Source organism: Cyanistes caeruleus, chromosome 20, assembly GCF_971803275.1.
Source record: "Cyanistes caeruleus chromosome 20, bCyaCae1.hap1.1, whole genome shotgun sequence".
Lineage (NCBI taxonomy): Eukaryota > Metazoa > Chordata > Aves > Passeriformes > Paridae > Cyanistes > Cyanistes caeruleus.
The window spans coordinates 1881066-1902627 of NC_141720.1; the positions used below are offsets into that span (position 1 = coordinate 1881066).

A 21562-nucleotide genomic window follows, 5' to 3' on the forward strand; every position below is an offset into this window, starting at 1 on the left:
AGGGAAAGCGAAAGCGCGGCCTGAGGCAGGGCCGGGCCGGGCCGGGCCGGGGAGGAGGCGACACAGGCGGCACCGCCCCGCCGCACTACAGCTCCCGGGGAGCCCTGCGCCGAGCGACAGCGGAACCACAGCTCCCGGGGAAATAAACTGGACACCCGACAGCCCCCGACATCGGAGCGACAGCTCCCGGCAGCCCCCGGCAGCCCCCGGCAGCCCCCGGCAGCCCCCGGCAGCCCCCGGCAGCAGCGCCTGAGGGGACGGGCCGGGCCCCGCGCCCGCTGCCACCGCCACCATGCAGGTGAGCCCCGGGACGGGCACAGCCGGGACCCCGAGAGCTTCCTGGAGCCCCTGAATCCGCCCTGGAACACCTTAAATCCCCCTGGGACCCCGTGAATCCACCCTGGAACCTCTTCAATTCCCCTGGAACCCCTTAAATCCCCCTGGAACCCCGTGAATCCACCCTGGAACCCCTTAAATTCCCCTGGAACCCCGTGAATCCCCCCTGGAACCCCTTAAATTCCCCTGGAACCCTGTGAATTCCCCCTGGAACACCTTAAATCCCCCTGGAATACCTTAAATCCCCCTGGAACCCCTTAAATCCCCCTGGAACCCCGTGAATCCCCACCCTGGTCTGTGATTCCAGCCTGGAACCCCTTAAATCCCCCTGGAACCCTGTGAATCGCCACCCTGGAATTGATTCTACCCTGGAACTCCATGATTTCACCCTAGAATCCCGTGGATCCTCCCCTGGAACCCCTTAAATCCCCCTGGATGCCTGTGATCCTCCCCTGGGATCACATGAATCCCCCTGGATCCCCTTAAAACCCCTCTGGAACCCCCAAGGTCCCCTCTGGAGTCTCATGAATCCCCCCAGAACTCCTTCAATCTCCCTGGCAGTGCCCAAGGCCAGGCTGGATGGGGTTTGGAGCAGCCTGGGGTAGTGGGAGGTGTCCCTGCCCATGGGATGAGTTTTAAGATCCCTTCCAGCCCCCAAACCACTCCCTGGTTCTATTGGATGTTTAAGCCTGGTTTGTTGGAAGCAGCAAGGCCTGGAGGGTGACACCATTCCCGAGGAGGATCCCAGTTTGGGGACACCCCCATGGGACACTGTGCTGTTCATGTTGGGGTCAGGGTGCTGCAGGAAGGCAGCTTTATCCCAAAGTGTGGCATCAGACATCCCTGCTGGACTGGAGCAGCAGCCTGGCACTGCTCTGTGCAGGCACCACAGGTTTTGCTAAGAATAATCCCAAAACTGCAGCAGATCCAGCTCTAAGTGTACACTGAGTAGAGGAGGTTTCCCAACAGCTCATTTTCCCGGAGTGAATTCCTGCGGGGGAGGAGCTGGGTGCAGCCTCACCCCTGCTCAATCCCTGCTTTGTGGGACATCTCCCTGGCAGCGGTGCCTCTTCCCTACTGGGAGGAATGCTGGAATTTTTAAGATTTTGCCCTCTTGACCTTCATCCACCAAGAAATCTCTCTGTGGCATTGCTGTAGGAGAGGAGCTTTTGGCCCAAGGAGCATCATTTTATGTGGTTCCACCCCAGGCTGGGGCAGCAAAGGGATCTTCTGGATCGTCTGGATCTCTGGAACAGGCTGCCCATGGAACGGGTGGAATCACTATCCCTGGAATTGTTCAAAGAACATAGAGAGGTGGCACTTGAGGACAGGGTTTAGTGGAGGCCTTGGCAGTGTTGGGGGAATGTTTGGATTTCATGGTCTTAGAGGGCTTTTCCAAAGTTTATGACTCTGATTCTGCCCATCACTTCTGTCCACCACCCCTAAAACAGTCACCTGCTCCTTCCACCACATTGCAGACCTGTGGGTGAAGCCTGTAAAGGAGAAATAGTTTCATTTAAAAGCTAATTATCATTAATCTGTGGCCAAAGGAGGCTTAAAAGGCTGAGCTAATTACATGTGCTAATGTCTTTGGGTAAGGAGGGCCGAGGGGTGTAATTGGAGCCAGGCTGTGGCCTGAACACCCACAAGATACTGGATGGTATTTCAGGCTGAGACTGGTCCTGGTGCTGTCAGTCACCTCTGCTGGAGTTGCAAAAGGCAGGAAAGAGCCTCCAAGCACGGATCCAAACACGGATCCATGCAGGAGAGGAGAAGCCGTGAGCTCCACAAACACCTCCTAGAGAGATTCACCAAAGGCAGCGTGAAAAACCCAACAAAATTCCAGCTTTTGGGCAGGACGTGGCAGCTGGGTACGAGCTCTGCAGCTGATGTTACACAAGAGCAATTCCTGCTCCTCCTGTTTCAGCGGAGTGAAGGAGGAGGGGTGGTGCCTTTGCAGGTCCTGGCAGTGTTGGGTTTGATGCTCCTCTGTCAGGGAGGCACCCCTGGACCTGGTCCCCATCATTGGGTGCTCACACTTGTGGCTCTGGGTGCCTCGGTGGTTGAGTTTTTGGGTGTCCTGGCAGTGCAGGACGTTTCTCTGTCCTGGAAGGCAGAGAGGAGCAGAGGCTCTGCTCAGCTTCCTCAGGGACTTTCCCTCCTCAAATCCACGTGGATGAAGCCCTAGATTGATCTCTCTTTGTCACAGGGGTAAACTGGCTTTTTGTCACAGCTCAGACACTCACAGGAGCTGCTGCTGGAGGGGGAAATTGTCCTGCTGGAGGTGACGGGAAAAGTTCAACCCAGTCAGCGTGACTGTGATTGCCTGTGCAAGTTCCTCTTCCCGTTTCACAGCTGGGGAAAAAACCTGCACCATTTGGTGAATCTCCAGATGAGCATCCCAGGGTGGGACCTGCTGACAGGGTGGGCACCTGAGGGGCTTCAGCACTGCCCTTCCCTGGCCTCTTTTCCAGATGACCTTCTACTTCTCGGACACAGCAGTGCTGCTCTTTGACTTCTGGAATGTCCACAGCCCCACAGGTAGGCTGCCAGCACTGGGACTCCATCCTTCCATCCATCCCTCCATCCCTCCATCCCTCCATCCCTCCATCCCTCCATCCCTCCATCCCTCCATCCCTCCCTCCCTGGGCTTTTCCTACATAATTCTGTGAATTAAAAAACTAAATACACCTTTCCCTGACATTTAACAACCCCAGTGCCAGGAGCCCTCCAATTCACCCTGTGGATATTCCCACACACCCTGTGCCAGGCCCTGCTGTGCCCCTGTCACCCCCACAGCCTCTCCCCCTGCCTGGGCAGTGCTGGGATGTTTCTCCTGCAGGGATGGTGCTCTCAGTGCTGGTGATCCTGCTGCTGTCCGTGCTCTACGAGGCCGTGAAGATGGGCAAGGCCGTTCTGCTGCGGCGGGCGCTGCTGGCCCTGCCCCACAGCCTCAGCCAGGAGGCCCTGACCGAGCCCCAGCAGGGGGACAGTGGCCCTGCGCAGGGCAGGTACCCCAGGGACCCCTGTAGCACCCACTGGGGGGGCTTAGGGATGGCTCTGTGGCCCCGTGGCCAGCACAGCGGGGAGAAGGGCTGTGCGGAGGAGTTGCAGGCTCCCAGGGAAGGGGGGTGTGCACAGCCTGGGGAGGTGGCTCCAGGGGCAGCCCAGCCCTTCCAGATCCTCTGGGAGATGTCCAGGGTGGTGGCCAGAGGCTCATGTTCCCCTCCAGGAGCCGTTGTGGGTTCAGGAGGGTCCTACTGATTTGGGGATGGGCACAAGCAGCAACTCTGTCCTCACAAGCCTGGCCCTGACAGTTCCTTCCTTTGGAGCCAACCCCTGGATTTTATCTCTTGTATTTAATCCTGGATCATTCTTGGGGCCGCTCTTACTGCCAGCCTCGTTGATTTTGGAGCAGGATTTCCCCCTGAGCTGCTGTTTGCAGCCCCCATCCCTCTCCCTGATCCCCAGACCCCCCTCTGGCCACCCCAGGCTCCTGCTGGGAGGTGATTCCAGCTGCCCCAGCCCCTCGTTGATGCACAATCCCATCTCCTTCCCCAGGTGGTTTTGGTTCCACGTGGGCCAGACGCTGTTCCACGTGGTGCAGGTGGTGCTGGGCTATATGGTGATGTTGGCTGTCATGTCCTACAACGCCTGGATCTTCCTGGGGGCCATCGTGGGCTCCACGCTGGGCTATTTCATGGTGTACCCCCTGCTCGGCCGGGGCTAGAGCCCCGCACCGTGTCCCACCTCCTGCCCCTTTGTCTGGGAAAGCTGCTGTCACTTCTGCTGGGTCTGTCTCTGTCCCCGTGCTCTGGGGGATGCAGAAACCCAAGGACTTGCTGGGGGCCCCACTCTGGGGACGGGGAGCCCCATGTGCAGCTCCTCAGCTGGTGGCTGTCCCCTGGCTCTCAGGGACCTTTGTCCAGGTGATGACAGCGGGGGGATGCTGGCATTTCCTCCCCTCCCTGCTTTTTGAGGAGGCTCATCCTGGCTGGAATGGGAACCATCCAGTGACTTGCTGGGGGAAGGGGCAGGCTGGGCTCAGGGACCCCTGCCCAGAGCTGCCCTGCACCAAGCCCCTCTTCACACAGTGCCTTTGGGGATGTTGGGGGGGTGCTGCCACCCCCACCCCGCTCCTGCGCTTCAGGGATGGGGCTGGAGCAGCCCGTGAGCCGCTGGTGTGGCTGTGCCAGGGGGGAAATGCTGCTCCAGGTGCCTCTTGTTGCTTCTTCAGGACCCCCCTTCTAATAAAATCATCTCAGCTCCTCTCCTGGTTTGTGTCACTGCTGGCTGGGCTCAGGATGTGCCACCCCTGGCTCACAGTGGGACTGGGATCCCCAGTCCTACCCAGGGCGGCGGTTCAGGAATAAGGAGAGTCTCCTCTGGCTTTAAATAAAGCTTTTCCATTTTATTAATTATTATAAGCATATCTTTAAACATTTGTATAACTTTCTTAATAAAATATCCTGGAAGAGACAGGTTTGAAGTTCACAGAGAAAGGCACTTTGAGGGGGGCCTCCCAAGGCACTTTGGGGGCCCCCCCGAGTGGGTTAGGCTGGGCACCCCCCTTCTGGGGCAGGAACGGTGGCACCTAAGCACAGGTGGGTGTCGGGGTGCTGGTCCCTGCTCCAGGTGTCCCACCCAGGAGTCCTGCAGACCCCCAGCACCTCCAGGGCTTTTGGCATCGCTGTGTGGGGGCTGCAGCAGTCCTGTCCCATCCCTGTGACAGATGGGGGCTCAGCAAAGCCCTGCTCTTTGCTGAGCCATCACAGCAGGTGCCAAAACCTGCAAAGCTGGAGAAACCATCAGCAGGTGCTGAGATCTGGAGGGCAGGGGCTGGGATCTCTCCTCTGCACAGCGAGCTGAACCTGGAATTACCCCAGTCCTGCCACGCACTGCTGGGACACAGCATGAGTGCCACCTTCCCCCAGAGATTTAACTCTGAACTTAAAATATCTCCTCAAACACCCTGGGGTGAGGATGGCTGGGGTGGGCTCTGGATGTTCTGATCCCGGCCTGGATGCTCTGAGCCCGGCCTGGATGCTCTGAGCCCAGCCTGGATGCTCTGAGCCTGGCCTGGGGCTCACGCCTGTCCCAGCACTCTCCCCCTCAGCAGTGGCTCATGCCCCGCAGCGTTGCTGTCCCTGTCGTGTCCCCGTTTGCCACCCTGGTTTCCATCACCCCCTGCAGCCCCTGCTCCCACTGGCGCTCCCGGAGCCGGCCGGGGGGGTGGCAGTGGGCAGGAAACGCCTGGGTTGGGGCAGGGACACCCCCGGGGACAGCCAGGAGGGTCCCATCCCACACACCCACCCTGAGCAGGGCCAGTGCCAGCCCCCCCGGCAGCCCCAGGCACTGGTGTGGGGGGCAGATAAAGCTCTTCAGTAAAGCATCTCCTCAGTAGGAAAGAAAGTAAGGCAGAAGAAGGACAGAGCAGAGCGCAGGGGATGCCCCATGCCAGACTGGGGCCACCCCTAGTCTGACCCAGTAGGGGCTGTGGGCCTGGCCCCCGTCAGGCAGCAAGGTCTTGGTGTCCCCATCCCCTCCCTCTCCCGCGGTGCCGCTCTCCATCCCGGGGGTCCTATCCCCCTCCCCCAGCCCCAGCGTCACCGGGGCCAGTCCGTGGCAGGGGGCTGGGGCTAGAACTCAGTCTGCACCCCCTCACCGCTCTCCATGGTGGCCCTGGGCTGTGGGGGGCTGTGCTCCCCGTGCTCGCCCATCTCCATCTCGCTGCGCTGGTGCCACCCTGGTGACAGGCTCTGGGCTCCGGGTGGTGCTGCTGTGACTTGGGGCACCTTGGCCTCTGCTGGGACATCGGCTGGGGGGCTGGCTGGTGCTGCTGTGGCGTGTGGCACGCTGGACACCGACGGGGAGTCAGCTCTGGGCACGGGGGATGCTGGCACGGATGATCTCGGTGCGGCGTGTGGCACCTCAGCCTCTGATGGGACATCAGCTCTGGGCACGGGGGATGCTGGCACGGATGATCTCGGTGTGGCATGTGGCACTTCGGCCCCTGATGGAGCATCAGCTCTGGGCACAGGTGATGCTGGTTCAGGACGTTGTCTCGCAGTCCCTGATGGGACCTCGGCTGCAGGGCCAGGTGACGATGCTGGTGTGGCACACTGCCCCCCTGATGACACCTCAGCTCCCCGCACAGGCGGGGCCGGTGCAGCCCGGCGCGTCCCAGCTCCTGACGGGACCTCGGCTCCAGGGCCAGGTGACGATGCTGGTGTGGCACGTTCTCTCCCAGTCCCTGATGGGATCTCAGCTCCAGGGACAGGTGACGATGCCACACAGCGCACCCCATCCCCGTCACAGGCTGGACCTTGCTGTGTGACATCCCCTTGGGCAGCCCCTGCCAGCAGCAGCCCCTCCTCGCTGGCACCGCCGGCGTCGGTGCCATTCACCAGCCGCTCCTCCACCCCGGCACCATCCCCGAGGCTCTCCTGTGCCAGCGCCTCCCGGATCTCCTTCACCGCATCCGGGGGGCTCGGGGGCACCCCGGGATGTGCCTCCTCTGGCTCCTGAGGCTCGGGGGAGCCGGGCTGCAGCAGAGCCTCAGCCCCATAGGGCAGGGCCCCCTCGTCGTCCTGGATGACCGACACCACCTGCTTGGCCCTGCGGCGCCGCTCGGCCGCCGGCTCGGCCTCGGGCTGCCCGCTGTACTCCTCACTCCAGTCGATGGGCAGGCCCTCTCCCAGCAGGTGCAGGTTGGGATCGCTGTTGTGCATCACCATGCTGTCCCTGTACAGGTTGTGCTTCCGCTGCACGGCCGCCTCCTTCACAGCTGGGGACAGGAGGGGACAGGTCACGGGGGCTGCTGGCACTGCCAGGCTGGGACACCGTGCCCAGTCCTCCCCATGGGGAAGCCAGGTGGGAAAGCTGCTGCTGGGGCAGCCCCCAGCACCCTGTATGGGGTCACCCCTCCTTATAGAACCCCCAGCACCCTGTATGGGGTCACCCCTCCTTATAGAACCCCCAGCACCCTGTATGGGGTCACCCCATCTCATACAGCCCTGAGCTGATCCCCTTAATGGCATCACCCCTCCTGAGAGACCCCCTGAGGGTCACCCCCTCCTCACACGGGACCCTACCTTGCATGATGTCTTTCATCACCGACTGCAGCACCACCTCCTCGTAGGTGTTCTCCACCAGGATGAAGCTGGCAAAGTCCTCGAAGATCAGCTCCTGAAACTTGGCTAATTCCTGCCAGGGATAGAGGTGGCTCAGCCCAGAAGGTTGGGGGGAATGGATGCTTCAGCCCCTCCACGGGGGTGGACAGTCCTTCCCCGCACCCCAAACTTCCCCCTCTTACCCCCTTGCAGGTGGGGGCCAGCTTTCTCAGCAGGAAGGGGATGGTGATCTGCAGCAGGGCCTCTCTGAAGAACTTCTTCCTCACAGTGCTGCTGTCATAGTCAAATTTCTGCAGGGTGAGAAGGTGCCCAGGTCACCCAGGGCTGTGGGCTGGCAGCCCCCTCCTCAAGGGCACAAACCCCTGAGATTTGCCCCCCAGCCCATTTGCACAGAACACTCCCCTCTGGCCTCACATCCCTCTCTCCAGCTGTTTCCCAGTGTTTCTGAGCCCAGGTGGGAGCCAGCTCTTCCACTGCTGGCTGCAGGAGGGTTTGGGGGCCAGTCTGAACCCTGGGGGGCTTTAACAGATATGGTCACAGGGGTCCAGGCTCCTCCAGATCATTTCCCACTTGCCTGCCCCCAGCAAAATCCATGAAAACTTCAATATAAAGAAGTATTTCCTCACAAGACTTGTTGAAATAGGCAACATCACTCCTGGCCTCTTCCCTGGCCTAGTAACAAGGCCACCAAAGGCCACCAAAGGCCCTGAGCCCTTGGCTCACCTTGAGCACCCTCTCGAGGATGCGCTGGATGGATTTGCACAGGTCATCCTTGCCCTGCAGCTTCCCCAGCTCCTGGTGCAGCAGGGTCTCGAAGGTGTGCACGGCATCGTCCATTTGCTGTGACCAGAGGCAGGTGGTCAGCGTGGGGGGGCACCCAAAGGGTGGGCAGGGGGCTCTTGGGGTACTGCCACACCGAGATGAGTCTTAGCACAGAACCCCACTCTGGTTTGGGGGGGGAAGGGACCCTAAAATCATCCAGTGTCACCCCCTGCCATGGCAGGGACACCTCCCACTGTCCCAGGGTGATCCAAGCCCTGTCCAGCCTGGCCTTGGGCACTGCCAGGGATCCAGGGACAGCCACAGCTGCTCTGGGCACCCTGTGCCAGGTGCTGCCCACCCTGCCAGGGAACAATTCCTGCCCAATATCCAACAGGCAGAGAGCCTTCACTCTGGAGAAATCCCTGACATCGCAGCGCGGCATTCACAGCCCTCACCCTGAGGATCAGGGGTGTTGGGAGAGGAGGGTGCTCAGAGCTGGTTTGCACCCCCTGATCCTCCTACACCCCACTCCAGGCTGGGCTGGACCAGACCCCAGAATTGTCTTACTGGCCTTGCTGGTGCCAGAATGCCCAAGCCCACCATGGGTCTGGAGCTCCATCCTCCACCCTTCAGACAGCACAGACATCCCAGCCTGGGCTGGACCAGCCAGGGCTCCCCAAACCTCTGTTCCCAGCCCAGGGAGACAGGGGGGAACCTTGCTTCCCATCTCACCTGTCTCATGTGGATCTGGGCCCTCTGCTTAAAGACGGACGTGCTGGAGACATCGAATCGCTGCTGAAGACCCTCCAGTTTCAGCTGGTCCATCTTCTCATAGCACGACTGCATCTTCACGGGGTGGAAGGCCAGGTGGGAGAGCTTCTCCATGTACTGGGGACAAAGCCAAGCTCAGCCTCTCCACGTACTAAGGGCAGGGACATTCCACCCCACGTGGGTGGAACCTTCTCAGCCTGCGGCCCACACTGGGGGTGGCAGCAGGACTGGCCCTGTCACCCGTGAGCTGGCAAGGAGCACCACCAGGTCTCACCTCCACCAGCTTCTCCAGGCCTCCCTCGTTGACAACGTTCATGTTCATGTCAGTCACCTCCTTGAAGAACACCTCCCGCACTTCAGCGAAGCCCTGGCTCGTGGGGGTCATCAGGGCCTCCAGGATGGAGGAGATGTAGGGCTGGACGTGGTTACGGACACAGACCTCCGCCTTGGGCAGGACAAAGGCTGGGAAAGAGCAGGGATAAAGATGGTGAGGCTCCTCTGTCCTTCCAGCCCTTCACAGCACATCCTAAACCACCCCAGGGAGGAGGAGCTGCCCCTGTTCCCAAAGCCCCGCCAGGAGGAGGCTCCCCCTTTCATGACAACACAAGGAATTCCTGCAGAGTGTCCCTGCTCTGTACTGATCCCACTCCTGCCACACCTGGGGGGTGACTGCCCACCTCGTCCTCCACCTTCTGGGACAATGCCATGAAGGGTGCCAGGGGCTGTGCTGCACACACCCCAGGAGCCGTGGGCACAGCCCCACATCCCTGCAGGGGATGGGTTAGGGTTAGGGTTAGGGTTAGGTACCTCGGATCTTGCTGGCCAGGTGCTCCTTGGATGTGATGATCTGGTCCATGTCCGTGCGGATGGTGCTCTCCAGCTGCGGCCGCTCCTGCTCACACCTGGCCACTGCTGCGTCGTACTGCTCCTTGGCCAGCTCATAGACCATCCTATAGACAGCATCCGACACCTGGGGGCACAGGAGAGGGGTCAGAGACCCTCCCACACCTCCAGCTGCACCCCCAACCATCACCTGCAGCACCTGACAGGACCCTGCCCCACAGCCACCCCAGGAACCCCCAGCTGGGTGAGATGGAGCTCCTGCAGTGCAGAAACTGCTCCAAGTGGTGCTGGAGGGGCAGCGAGGTGAGCGCTGCCTCCATCGCACAGCCTGCCCCAGGTGGGGCTGGGGGTGCCGGTGGTCCAGGAATGCTGCAGGTCTGGGGATGCTGAAGGTCCAGGAATGCTGCAGGTTTGGGGATGCTGAAGTTCTGGGGATTCTGCAGGTCTGGGGATGCTGCAGGTCTGGGGATGCTGCAGGTCTGGGGATGCTGCAGGTCTGGGGATGCTGAAGGTCTGGGGATGCTGCAGGTCTGGGGATGGTGAAGGTCTGGGGATGCTGCAGGTCTGGGGATGCTGCAGGTCTGGGGATGCTGAAGGTCTGGGGATGCTGCAGGTCTGGGGATGCTGAAGGTCTGGGGATGCTGCAGGTCTGGGGATGCTGAAGTTCTGGGGATGCTGCAGGTCTGGGGATGCTGAAGTTCTGGGGATGCTGAAGTTCTGGGGATGCTGCAGGTCTGGGGATGCTGAAGTTCTGGGGATGCTGCAGGTCTGGGGATGCTGGTGGTCCAAGCAGGAGAGCCCCAGACCACCCCAAAATCTGTCCCTGTTCACCCTCCCTGGGGTCCCAGAGCCAACCTCCTGAGCAGGATGGAGCCGCTCGCTGTGGCTTCACGCTCACTCTGCTGCCAAAGGCTGCGATTTTGGGGCTGGCGGGACTGGCAGGATGCAGAGCCCTGCCCCTCCTCCCTCCCCCGGGCTTCCCGGCCACCGCAGCTACTGGAAAAGCAGCGTTTGTGTGTTTTCAGGCCGCTCAAGTGGCCCATTACGAGCCTGGTGGTAATTATCTATCGGAGTTTAAGGTTTTAACAGGCAGTTCTGAAGAGCCCTCAGTCTTTCGCAAGGCTTTGGGCTGGATTTAGCCCGCGCTGTTCTAAAAACAGCTCGCTAAATTTAGCCAGGACGGGCTTTGCTCCGGGGCTGGGCTTCCTCCTGCTCGCTTCCCTGGCCCCGGGGACGCGGAGCAGGCGGGGCTGGGCAGGGCTGGGCAGGGGCACAGAAGGAGCTTTAAAAAAACCTCTGCGGAGAAAGGACGGATTCTTTGGCAGGGGCCGCGAGAAGGGGCAGCGAAGGCGGTGAAGGGAGGCCCCCCAAAGCAGGGTCTGGCAGATGGGGACCCCCCCGGGCAGCCCCAGCCCCACACCTGGATCCAGGTCCGCTGCCGCTCCGGGGCTTTGCCCTTCAGCCGGGGCGCGATGGTGCTCCTGAGCTCGGGGAGCAGCTCCTCCATCACCAGGTTGCTCAGGACCTGTGGAAGCAGGAGGTTTTTGGGGATCCTGCTCAGCCCCCCAGAGCCCTCCCAGCCCAGGTTGGGGTGCGGGTGCTCACCTGGGTCTCGTTCCCGCAGAGCATGTCCCAGGTGCCGTACTGCTCCTTGGACTGCCGGTACATGCGGATGGCGTCCGTGAAGGCTGGAGCCTCCACCTTGGAATCCTCGGAGATCCCTGTGGAGGGGAGAGGAGGACGAGTGGTCAGCCTGGAACTGGGAATGAGGGGCAGCCCGGCACCCCCAGCCCACCTTTGTGTGGTTCCCCCAGACTCTGGGAGCCGTGCAAGCCCCCAGGGCTGTCACCAGGATTGGGGGATGCTGTTCCAAGCCACTGGACCCGACAGGGTGGGGGGCAGCAGTGGCTGGGGGGCTCCTGCTACGTCCAGAGGGATCCCCTCCAGAGCCACCCCGGGGCAGGGAGACACCCAGGAGCAGGGGCTGGGTAGGATGGGGGCTCAGTGACCCCCAAATGATGGATGGAGTCCTGGAGGCTCAGTGAGTTCCAAAGGTGCAGCAGCAGCAGCAGGGGCTCACCAGGATGGGGGTTCAGTGACCCCCAGCACCCCACAGCACCCAGCACTGTGGGATGGGCCAGCTGGGGGGGCTGGAGGAAGAGGGGCCCTGTCGGGAGCAGTGTGGTTTGGAAGGAAGAGGAAAGTGGCCAAGAGGCCTCAGGAGTGAGTCAGGGCCGGGCTGTGCCAGGGTGAGTCACTGCAGCACGAGGGGGGCTCAGGCGTCACCCCCACACTGCCACAGCACCCGTCAGGAGGAGGGGAAGGGCTGGGAGATGGGGACAGCAGGCAGGCAGGACAGCCCAGGAGCTGTCCCACATGTCCCATGCGTGTCCCTGCCTTGTCCCAGCCTGTCCGGGCTGCGGAGGTCCCTCCCAGACGGGGAAACACCCCTGGGAGGGGATGGGAGGTGGGAACCCCCCACCCCCATGGCCGGAGGAGGGGATCAGGATGGGATCTGAGCCAGGGTGACCCTGCTGGGAGGCTCCAGGGGATCATCCCTGCGGTGCTGACACGTCCCACACCAGCTGGCAGTGCTGGGGACACGGCCAGGTGTCCAAGGGGACAGCCTGGGGCAGTGAGCAGATCTCTCCCAGGGCACACAGACTTTTCTAAGGCGATTACAATTAACTCCAAGCCTAAGCAGCTTTTGCTAAGGGGTAGCTTAATAATCAGGGGCAAAAACCACTGAGAAAGTAAAATCTGCTCCTTTCTCAGTCTTTGGTGGGAGCCAGAGCTGGGCTGAGCATCCAGGACTTGGTGCTGCTCCATCCACAGCTCCTGGGGGCTCAGATCCCCTCCCAGGTGGGACAACTTCTCCCCTTCTGTCCCTACAGGGCCTGGGACAGGATTTGCCACCAAAGAACCTTCCCAAGGCCACTCACTTCAGGCTGAGCCAGGGAACATCCCTGAGAAGCCCCCGTGCCACTTCACAGGGCAAATTTAATGAGTTTCCTTCATCAATGTGTGATTTAGGGCTTGGAGGGACAGGAGCCAGGGAATGGCTCCCAGTGGCAGAGGGCAGGGTTGGATGGGATGAGCAGGAATTGTTCCCTGGCAGGGTGGGCAGTGCCTGGCACAGGGTGCCCAGAGCAGCTGGGGCTGTCCCTGGATCCCTGGCAGTGCCCAAGGCCAGGCTGGACAGGGCTGGGAGCAGCCTGGGATGGTGGGAGGTGTCCCTGCCATGCCAGGGGAGGCACTGGATGAGATTTAAGGTCCCTTTTAACTCGAACCATCCTGCAACAAGAGGCAAGAGCCCTCAGGGTGGGCACTGCCTGGCCCCAGGTGACACCAAACTGGATGAGGGACAGTTTTGGAGGAGCCAGAGGCTCCAGGGACAGCAGGCTGACCCTGTGAGGAACAGAGCTACACATCCCACTCCTTTCACAAGAGCTGCTGTTACACAAACACAGCCTGAGAAAGGGAGGTGAAAATTCCCACACGAATCACAACCAGAGGCAGAAACAGAGCCTCTAATTTAGGGAGAGGAAAAAAAACAAAAACCCAAACAACCTAAAGTGTTTTACAACAACAAAAGAGCCTTCATGGAATATGAAACAGGATCCTGGAGCTCCCAGGAGCAGAGAGGGGCAGGAGGAACAATGTCACAGACAAATCCGGGCTGGAGGAATGCAGAAGCCCCGGCACTGAGCCCTCCTTGGCCACTGCCCACTTGGGAAGGCTTTTCCATCACATGCTGAGGAGAAGGAGAGGGAGGAGAGGATTTTCTGGCACGACTGTGGCTGCAGAGAGCGTGGTGAAGGGGCTCCCACCTCCCCTGTGTCCCACAGCAGCACCCAGCAGGTGGGAGCAGGGGGAATTAGAGATAAAAATTGGGGTGCTGTTAGCAGGATTCCTCTTTTATCCAGAAGGGGTTTTGCTCACAGTTGCTGGTGCAGCCAGCACGGGGGGGTCTGGGGTGCTGAGCTCACCCAGAAATGATCCTCAGGGGGATGAGGGGTCACAGCCCCACACAAAGGAGCCCAGGCCCTGGCTGGACTGAAGGGACACATTCAGCCCAAGGAGCTCAGAGACCCCCAGCATAAAATCAAAAGGAAAAGAGCAGTTTTGTAGGAGATTTAATCCAACCTGGGAGGATGGAATCCCACCAGATCCCACCCTATTACAGCAACTCTGGCAAAACTGAGGCAAAACTGAGGCTACCCAGGGTTCCCAGGAACAAAATAAGAATTTAGAAAATGGGCAGCATCTAAAATGCCCACTAAAACACCTGATTTTGAGCAGGTTTCTGCTCTGGCACCGCCTTCCTCAGGAAATTTCTCACCATTCCAAGCACGGCCAGGATCTGGGGCTCAGCCCAGGAGTGCCCAGGCCACAGCCAAGCAGGAAAATCGTGTTTTCCTGCCAGAGTATCACTGATGTGGGAGGCAGGTCCTGTCTCCGCCCGGCTGCACAGCCCTGCACCCCCTGCCCACAGCCCCGGCGGGCCTCAGGGGGAGATGGGGTTTGATCACTTTAATTAATAAATATTTTCTCCCTCAGGGTGGGAAATAGGAATCAGGGCAGCTCTGGAGAGCCAGGCTCTGTGCTGACTCCTGGAAATAATTCCCTGGGCAGGTGTCCTCATGGGCAGAGGATGGAGCTGGGCACAGGGATGCTCCAGGGGGTGATGCTGGCATGGATGAGATGCTCAGTCATGGAATCCCAAACTGGTTTGGGGTGGAAGGGACCTTAAAATCATCCTGTTCCACCCTCTGCCATGGCAGGGACCCCTCCCACCATCCCAGGCTGCTCCCAGCCCTGTCCAGCCTGGCCTTGGGCACTGCCAGGGATCCAGGGGCAGCCCCAGCTGCTCTGGGCACCCTGTGCCAGGCACTGCCCACCCTGCCAGGGAACAATTCCTGCCCAAAATCCCATCCAGCCCTGCCCTCTGGCACTGGGAGCTATTCCCTGTGTCCTGTCCCTCCATCCCTTGTCCCCAGTCCCTCTCCAGCTCTCCTGGAGCCCCTTCAGGCACTGGAAGGATCCCAAATCACTCAACAACTCCCACCCAACTCCTCCTCATGAGCTCCAAACCATCTCCTGCACCCCAAAACCCCAGCCTGGCTCTGCAGGGTCCCTCTGTGGGGCAGGAGGACGCTGCTGTGTCCCCAGGTGTCACTCACCGTTGTTGCAGTGCCTCACGCAGTCCTGGAACACCGCCCGCCACTTCTCCTGCTCCTTGCCCGTCATCACACAGAAATAATAGTGCCGGGCATAGGGGTGCCACAGGATCAGCGGGAAATCCGTGGGGCACTTCAGGATGGACGAGTGCCCAGATTTCGGTGTCACACCTGCAGAAAGGCGGGGATGGTTTGAGGGGAAGATGGGGCTGGACAGGGATGGGGAAGCTGAGGGTGTCCAGCAGGGACACACAGACCCTTCAGCTCCTTCCCAGAGCCTGTGCTGGGAGTTGTTCCAAAAGCTGTTCTTCATTTTTCCAAAAAGGGGACCAGAATGAAAATTGAAAAGTAAAATTAAAAGTAATTAAAATTCACGCGGTTCTCACGGAGCCACGGGCACATTTTCCGAAACCACCACTTCCCAAAGGTGCCCAGGGACACTATATCCCAAAAACACCCATTCCTGAAGGTCTTCAAGGGTGCTACACCCCAAACTCATTTTTTCCAGAAGGTCCTCAGGGATTCTACACCCTAAAATGATCCTTTCCATCATCCCTGGGATGCTGCACCCCCTTTCCAATGATCCCCAGGAATGCTACACTCAAACCTACCCCTTCCAGAAGTTCTTCAAGGATGCTGCATCCCAACCCCACCCTTTCCAAAAGCTCCTCAGGGATGCTGCACCCTAAGACCACCCCTTTCTGAGGGTCTTCAAGGATACCATGCCCCAAACCCACCTTTTTGGAGGTCCTCAGGAATGCCACACCACAAAATCACCCTTTTCTGAAGGTCCTCAGTGATGCTACATCCTTCCAGAAGGTCTTTAAGGTCTTTTAAAACCTTAAAAAAACCCTTCCAGATAGTCTTTAGGGATTCTACACCTTTTCCAGAAGGTCCTCAGGAATGCTACACCCCAAAATAGCCTTTTTCTGAAGGTTCCCGTGGATAGGACACCCCAAAATCACCTTTTTCTGAAGGTTCCCGTGGATAGGACACCCCAAAATCACCTTTTTCTGAAGGTTTCCATGGATAGGACACCCCAAAATCACCTTTTTCTGAAGGTTTCCATGGATAGGACACCCCAAAATCACCTTTTTCTGAAGGTCCTCAGGGATCACGCCCCCCAAACCCACCCCAAGGTCCCCAAGGGCTGCCCAGCAGCACAGGGCCCTCACCAGGCAGGCTGTTGTTGACCAGCTCCAGGTACTGCTCCACGGAGGTGAGGATCTTGTAGCCAGCACTGTTGATCAGCACCCGGGGTGGCAGCTGCCGCTCATAGGCCTGAGCAGGAGAAACGGTCATGGACGAGGAGTCCCCTGGGGAATGACCCCACTGGAGATGGGTGACAGGGGGATTGTCCTCACCAGCTTGTTCTCGTAGAGGACCAGCCCGTAGTTGTGTGGCACCATGCAGAAGCGGTTCCTCCACTTCTTGTTCTCCTCGATGTACTGGAAGATGTTGCCTGAGTAGATGACGTGGTCCTCCAGTGGAACCTGCAGGGAAGGGACAGGCACGGGGGATCAGGGAGGGGACAGCTCTGTCCTGGGGGGCTCAGTGAGGTCCATCCATGGTGGTCTGGGTGGGGCCATTCGAGGGTCTCTGCTGGATTCCCTCCCACAGCAAATTCTGGTGCCTGAATTGGTGCATCTGGGCAATGCTTTGAGGGGCACCACAGGCACAGCGCTCCTCTGAGGGGAGGTTTGTCCTGCTGAGCCACTCCAGCTCCCCTGGCTGAGTGGAAGGTTGGAGCAGAACTCTCCAGCTGCTCTTCCCAGCCCTGCAATTCCCCTGGCTGGGGGCATCTGCACCTGGCAGGAACCAAACCCAGCCCAGCAGTGTCTCCAGATGGGACAGGGCAGAGGAAAAGCCACCCCAAGGAGCCCAGCACCAGACGATGCTCAGATGTTCTGGACTTCACTGGGACCAGTGACAGCTTTTTTAAACTAAGAGAGATTTTGAGTGGATTTGGGGAAGGAATTGTTCCCTGGCAGGGTGGGCAGTGCCTGGCACAGGGTGCCCAGAGCAGCTGGGGCTGCCCCTGGATCCCTGGCAGTGCCCAAGGCCAGGCTGGACAGGGCTGGGAGCAGCCTGGGATGGTGGGAGGTGTCCCTGCCATGGCAGGAGTGGCACTGGATGATTTTAAGGTCTCTTCCAGCCCAAACCATTCCATGATTCCATGACAGGAACAGGCCAAGGACAGCCCATGCCCCCCGAGCTGTGCAGCCCCTCCCCAGCTCTCCAGCACCTTTTAGCCAGCAGCGTTTACACCACCCCAAACACAGCCTGCCCGAGGGAGCCAAGAATTTATCCCAGGAATTTTTATGATCCCAGGAACATAAACAAGAGCTGAGAGCTCTCGTGAGGGCTGGAGCGTGCTGCAGCCTCCTCTGCTGCCGTGGCCACCCACCCTCCACCACGGTGGCCATCAGGAGGGACCAGCCAGGGCTTGGATCCCAACCTGCCCCAGTAGCAGGACCCTTCTGGAGGAGCTTTTCCCACTCTTCTCCCTGCTCTGCCCTTCCTCTGGCTCGCTGCCTTCCCTGACCACACACCCCCTTGGGCTGGGGGAGGTCTGACAGCAGCTTGGCTGCTCCTCACTGCATCCCAAAGCCCTTGGAAGAGGGAAAGGAAGCCCAAAGCAAGCCCTGCAGGGCTGGGGGTCAGCAGGAGCATTCCTGCTGTCCCCCTCTGCCCAGGAGGGCCACCAGTGTCACCCCTGGTGTCACTGCCCCCAGCACCACAGAGCTCACAAAAGAAAGGGGAATAAACAACAAACATTTAAAAACCCCAAGTGCAACATCCCAGCTGAGGCCGGGCAGGATGACACCCTCCATCCTCGTGCCATCCACAACCTTTTGGGGAATGTTTGGGGAGCACAAAGTGCAGCTGGAGATGCTCATCCCTCACTGTTGTGGTGTCTGGAGTATTGGGACATGTCCCAGTGTCACTGCCAGGACCCTGGGAGGGGCTGGGCAGCAGAGGACACCGAGCAGGAGGAATTCCTATTTATACACGGGTTTTTTCCAAGACTTGCAGTGTCCCTGACCTCCTGACCTCGCTGCTGTCCCTCAGACATTCCTGGGCTGCTTGCTGGAGCTTTTGGATGAAGCAACCAACCTGGGGATGGAGGCACCTCCCAGGGGGGATGAAGGCATCCAAAGAACCCAAGGGTGCTGAGGACACCAGGCCCCAGCTCCAGGAAACTCCACTCCTTTATTTTTATTAACACACCCAGCACCCAGGCAGGTCCCCGGGGAGATGGGGCACGTCCTGGTGCCTGGGCAAGGTGTCACCTTCATGGGTGGGTCAGGGACTGAGGGCTATGAGCACCCAGGGCGTGAGGCTGAGCTCAGGGAGGCATTTCCTTGATTCTTGAACAGAGCCACCCCTTCAAGCCCCAGACAAAAGCAGAAGCCTGTGGCCATGTGCAATCCCATCTCTTCCTGCTTTCAAGGACAGCAGCTCCACCAACCTGGCCAGGCAGGACCCCAAGGAAAGCATCCCAGGGTGGTCCCCAAGCCATGTGAGCAGCCCCACCTGAGGTGCAGCTGCCTTTGGAGGAGGGAGGGGAAGGCAGGATCCCCTGCAGAAGCCACAGCCACAAATCCCATCCCTTTAGCCAGGCAGGAGCCACGTGGCCGCTGCAGATCAGACTCGGAGCCACCTCTGGGCTCAGGGACACCTGGCAGGGGTTTCCTATTCTTCCCTAGGGATTTGCCCAGCTGGGAGCATCACTCACACCCAGGAGAAGGAGGACACTCCCTGGCACTTCACTCAGGGCTCTCTGAGGGGTCTCTGAGCTCCTGGCACCGAGCACAGCCCTCCAAAGCCATCCTACCCTGCTGGCTCCGTGTGCTGCTGCCGTGGGGTGGCAAAGAACCAGCCACAGTGCACAGCCCCAGGGACGGGCTGGAGCAGGGGCACAGGGCCACGTTCCACCCAGGACAGGGCGAGGGGATGTGGGAAGGAGGAGGATGTGGGGGATGCAGCCCTTACCTTGCGGTGCAGCAGCTGGGCCTGCGGGCCCCCGGTGCCCTCGATCTCATAGCGGACGCTGTTGAAGAGAGCTACTCCAAACTGCTCCTTGTAGCACCGGCAGAACTCGCCCAGCACCTTCCCCGTCTTCTCTGCAAGGGGACAGCAGAGTCACGTTAGGAACAGGCTGGGTTTGGGGTCTGGAACCCCTCAGAACCCACCCAGACCCCTCCCCAGTCACCCTCCTGCCTGCTGGAACAGCCTTTGGTGCAGGGACCACGGCAGAACCCGCTGCTTCCTGCCCTCCCCGTGCAGCCCAGGGCCCGATTCAGGGTCAGGATGATCTCTTTTTTTGGCCTTTCACACTAATTTCATGGATTCCTCTCCCCGGCAGGAAATTCCTGACATTGAGCCGATTCCGGTGGTGCCGAGGCTTCCTGTGCCTTGTGCAGCTCCTGGTCCTGCTCTGGCCTCCTCAGCTGGCTGAGACTGGGGGCAGCCCCCCATTCCCCAGCCCAAACATCACTCACACCCCCCTGACCCCCCCTGAAGGACCCCACAAGGGCCATCCCACAAAGCTCGTGCTGCAGCAGGGTTGGGATTAGGGTGGGAGTGAGGGCAAAGCACAGCCTGGACACCCCACACTCACCCATGGGAGGCAGGGACCCCCACCAGGACCCCAAACTCCAGTCTGGGATGAGTCCAAGGTGCTGGGAGAGCCTGAGCTGCCAGGTACCCCCCAGCACCCCACACTGGAGGAGATCCCCTCCATCATCCCACAGGCAGCCCCTGCCCCAGCAGCCCCTCAATGCAGGGGCTGGGGGTGCATTGCAAACCCATCCCCAGCAGCAGGGACGGGGCTTTTCCAGCCCCAATGTGGCCAGAGGAGCCCCTTGGGCACCCTGACCCACTCAGCCCCCTCCCCACCCCTGCTCCAAACCCCACATGCAGATCCCACACCCAAACCCCATCCTGAACATCCCAAGGCTGGAGAAACAACTCCCCCCGAGCTGCTTTTGGCACACAGGGCCTCGACTTTGAACTCCCCAGTCAACTTTGCCCCAGAGCCTGTGAAAAATGAAGAATTTGAGTTTCCTCCAACAATTTCTGACAGCTCAGAGCGCTGGCGATGGGCGCGGGGAGGACGGATCCTGGCTCTGCATCCCAGTGCTGGAGTCAGCATGATGCTGGGGGCACGAACCCAGACACAACAGCCCCCACAGCCTGGCAGCAGCCAAAAACCTCCAGCAGGAGCCAGAAATCTCCAGCAAGAGCCCAAATCTCCATCAGGAGCCGGCCCAGAGCTGTGCTGGCAGCCAGGACAGCACAAGGAGCAGCTCTGCTGTGGGGTGCTGCAAATCCTCATGGGATGAGCGGCTCCAGAGGAAAATGCTGCCCGAGGAGAGACAAACCCATCCCTGAGGAGGTGCCAGCACTGCCAGCCATGGGAGCAAAGCACAGACCAGCACCACGCTGTGCCAGGGTGAAACCCCTGGAAACTGAACAAATTCCCAGCAAAGAGTGAGTGGCCCCAGCTCATCCCGGCCCAGCAATTCCTCAGCCTGGGTTTTGGCCTGCTCTCCTGGCGTCCATGCAGCACCTCTGTTGCAATTCCTGTCTCTCAAGCTGTGTGATTCTGGCCAGGGCTCTGGGCAGCCATGCAGACAGCTGAGATTTAAAAGGACATTTTGAGGTTTCGTTTCCTTTCAGTCCATGGGAAAAAAGGAGCCCCTGGTCCCTGGGCAGGCGAGAGGGCTTAGTCACTCATTCTTCCCTGATTAACAGCAGGGCCAATTAGCAAGGTTTAAGTAAATGGAAAAGCAAAAGTCGATTATTTGCAGAGGTTGCAACAAGGCTTGCAGTCAAACACCCGAGGTGACTAAATGTCCCCGGGCTGAGCAGGACTCCCCGGGGTGCTGAGGGGATGCTGGGGGCCACTGGTGCTCCCTGCCTGGTAGCCCTGGTGGCAAGGCCAGGGGAGCAAGAGGGAGCTCTGGGGATCAGGAGGTGGCAAGGAGAGGAGTGCCAGGGATGAGCAGAGGGTGGGAAGCCCACGCTGGTGATGCCACAGGGTGTCCTGACCCCTCACACCCATACAGGGCTGGTGTGTCACACTCAGGAACTGCCTCAGCCGCCTGCTTGCTCCTTCATCAGGCTGAGGAAAGCCTCCCCGACGTGCTGGGGGCTGTGGAGAGCATTCCCTGCCAGCACAACGGAGCACTGAGGGCCACAGAGGGCATTCTGTGCTCCAGCTCCACCACCAAAGCCACCCACGAGTGAGGGAGAGGTCTGGGGACAGGGGACACAGCTCCCTAGATTGTCACCTGTCCTCAGACCCCTCACCCAAGCCCCTCTGTCGTGGCAGAGGAAGGAAGGCACCCTGGGTGTGGGCTCAGACACCCACAGAGCACTTTGGCAAACAGCAGCACCCACGGGGACCTGCCAGGGATGGGATGGGTGTCCCCAGCCAGCCACCCACAGCGCTTTCCCAACACCCGTGTTTGCTCTGGGAGCGCTGTGCCGCGGCTCCCACACCCTCCCCCTGCCAGCACCCCGGCCCTG

The 21562-nt window shown here is 60.1% G+C and overlaps 2 protein-coding genes across 6 annotated transcripts in view; one reads left to right on the forward strand and one right to left on the reverse strand.

Moving 5' to 3' along the window:
• Positions 1–64: 64 nt before the first annotated feature.
• SLC31A2 (solute carrier family 31 member 2) lies at positions 65–4754 on the forward strand. Its single transcript, XM_086857796.1, has 4 exons — positions 65–298; positions 2811–2877; positions 3179–3347; positions 3898–4754. Exons 1-4 carry the CDS (start codon positions 293–295, stop codon positions 4064–4066), a joined length of 411 nt encoding a protein of 136 aa, XP_086713922.1. The 5' UTR covers positions 65–292; the 3' UTR covers positions 4067–4754.
• NIBAN2 (niban apoptosis regulator 2) overlaps positions 4727–21562 on the reverse strand; it is a 29080-nt gene continuing 12244 nt past the window's right edge. For 3 of the 5 annotated variants that reach the window (XM_086857794.1, XM_086857793.1, XM_086857791.1), the window contains exons 2-14: positions 19022–19152; positions 16390–16518; positions 16201–16306; positions 15029–15196; positions 11451–11566; positions 11266–11370; positions 9810–9972; positions 9277–9464; positions 8964–9119; positions 8193–8309; positions 7652–7759; positions 7431–7542; positions 4727–7123 (exon numbers count right to left, since the gene is read on the reverse strand). In XM_086857794.1, the coding sequence (XP_086713920.1) occupies positions 5976–7123; positions 7431–7542; positions 7652–7759; positions 8193–8309; positions 8964–9119; positions 9277–9464; positions 9810–9972; positions 11266–11370; positions 11451–11566; positions 15029–15196; positions 16201–16306; positions 16390–16518; positions 19022–19152 (2747 nt within the window). In that variant the 3' untranslated portion in view covers positions 4727–5975. Of the gene's footprint in view, positions 7124–7430; positions 7543–7651; positions 7760–8192; positions 8310–8963; positions 9120–9276; positions 9465–9809; positions 9973–11265; positions 11371–11450; positions 11567–15028; positions 16033–16074; positions 16307–16389; positions 16519–19021; positions 19153–19649; positions 21557–21562 lie in introns of those variants that run through there. The other 2 variants (XM_086857790.1, XM_086857795.1) reach the window with 2 other exon arrangements.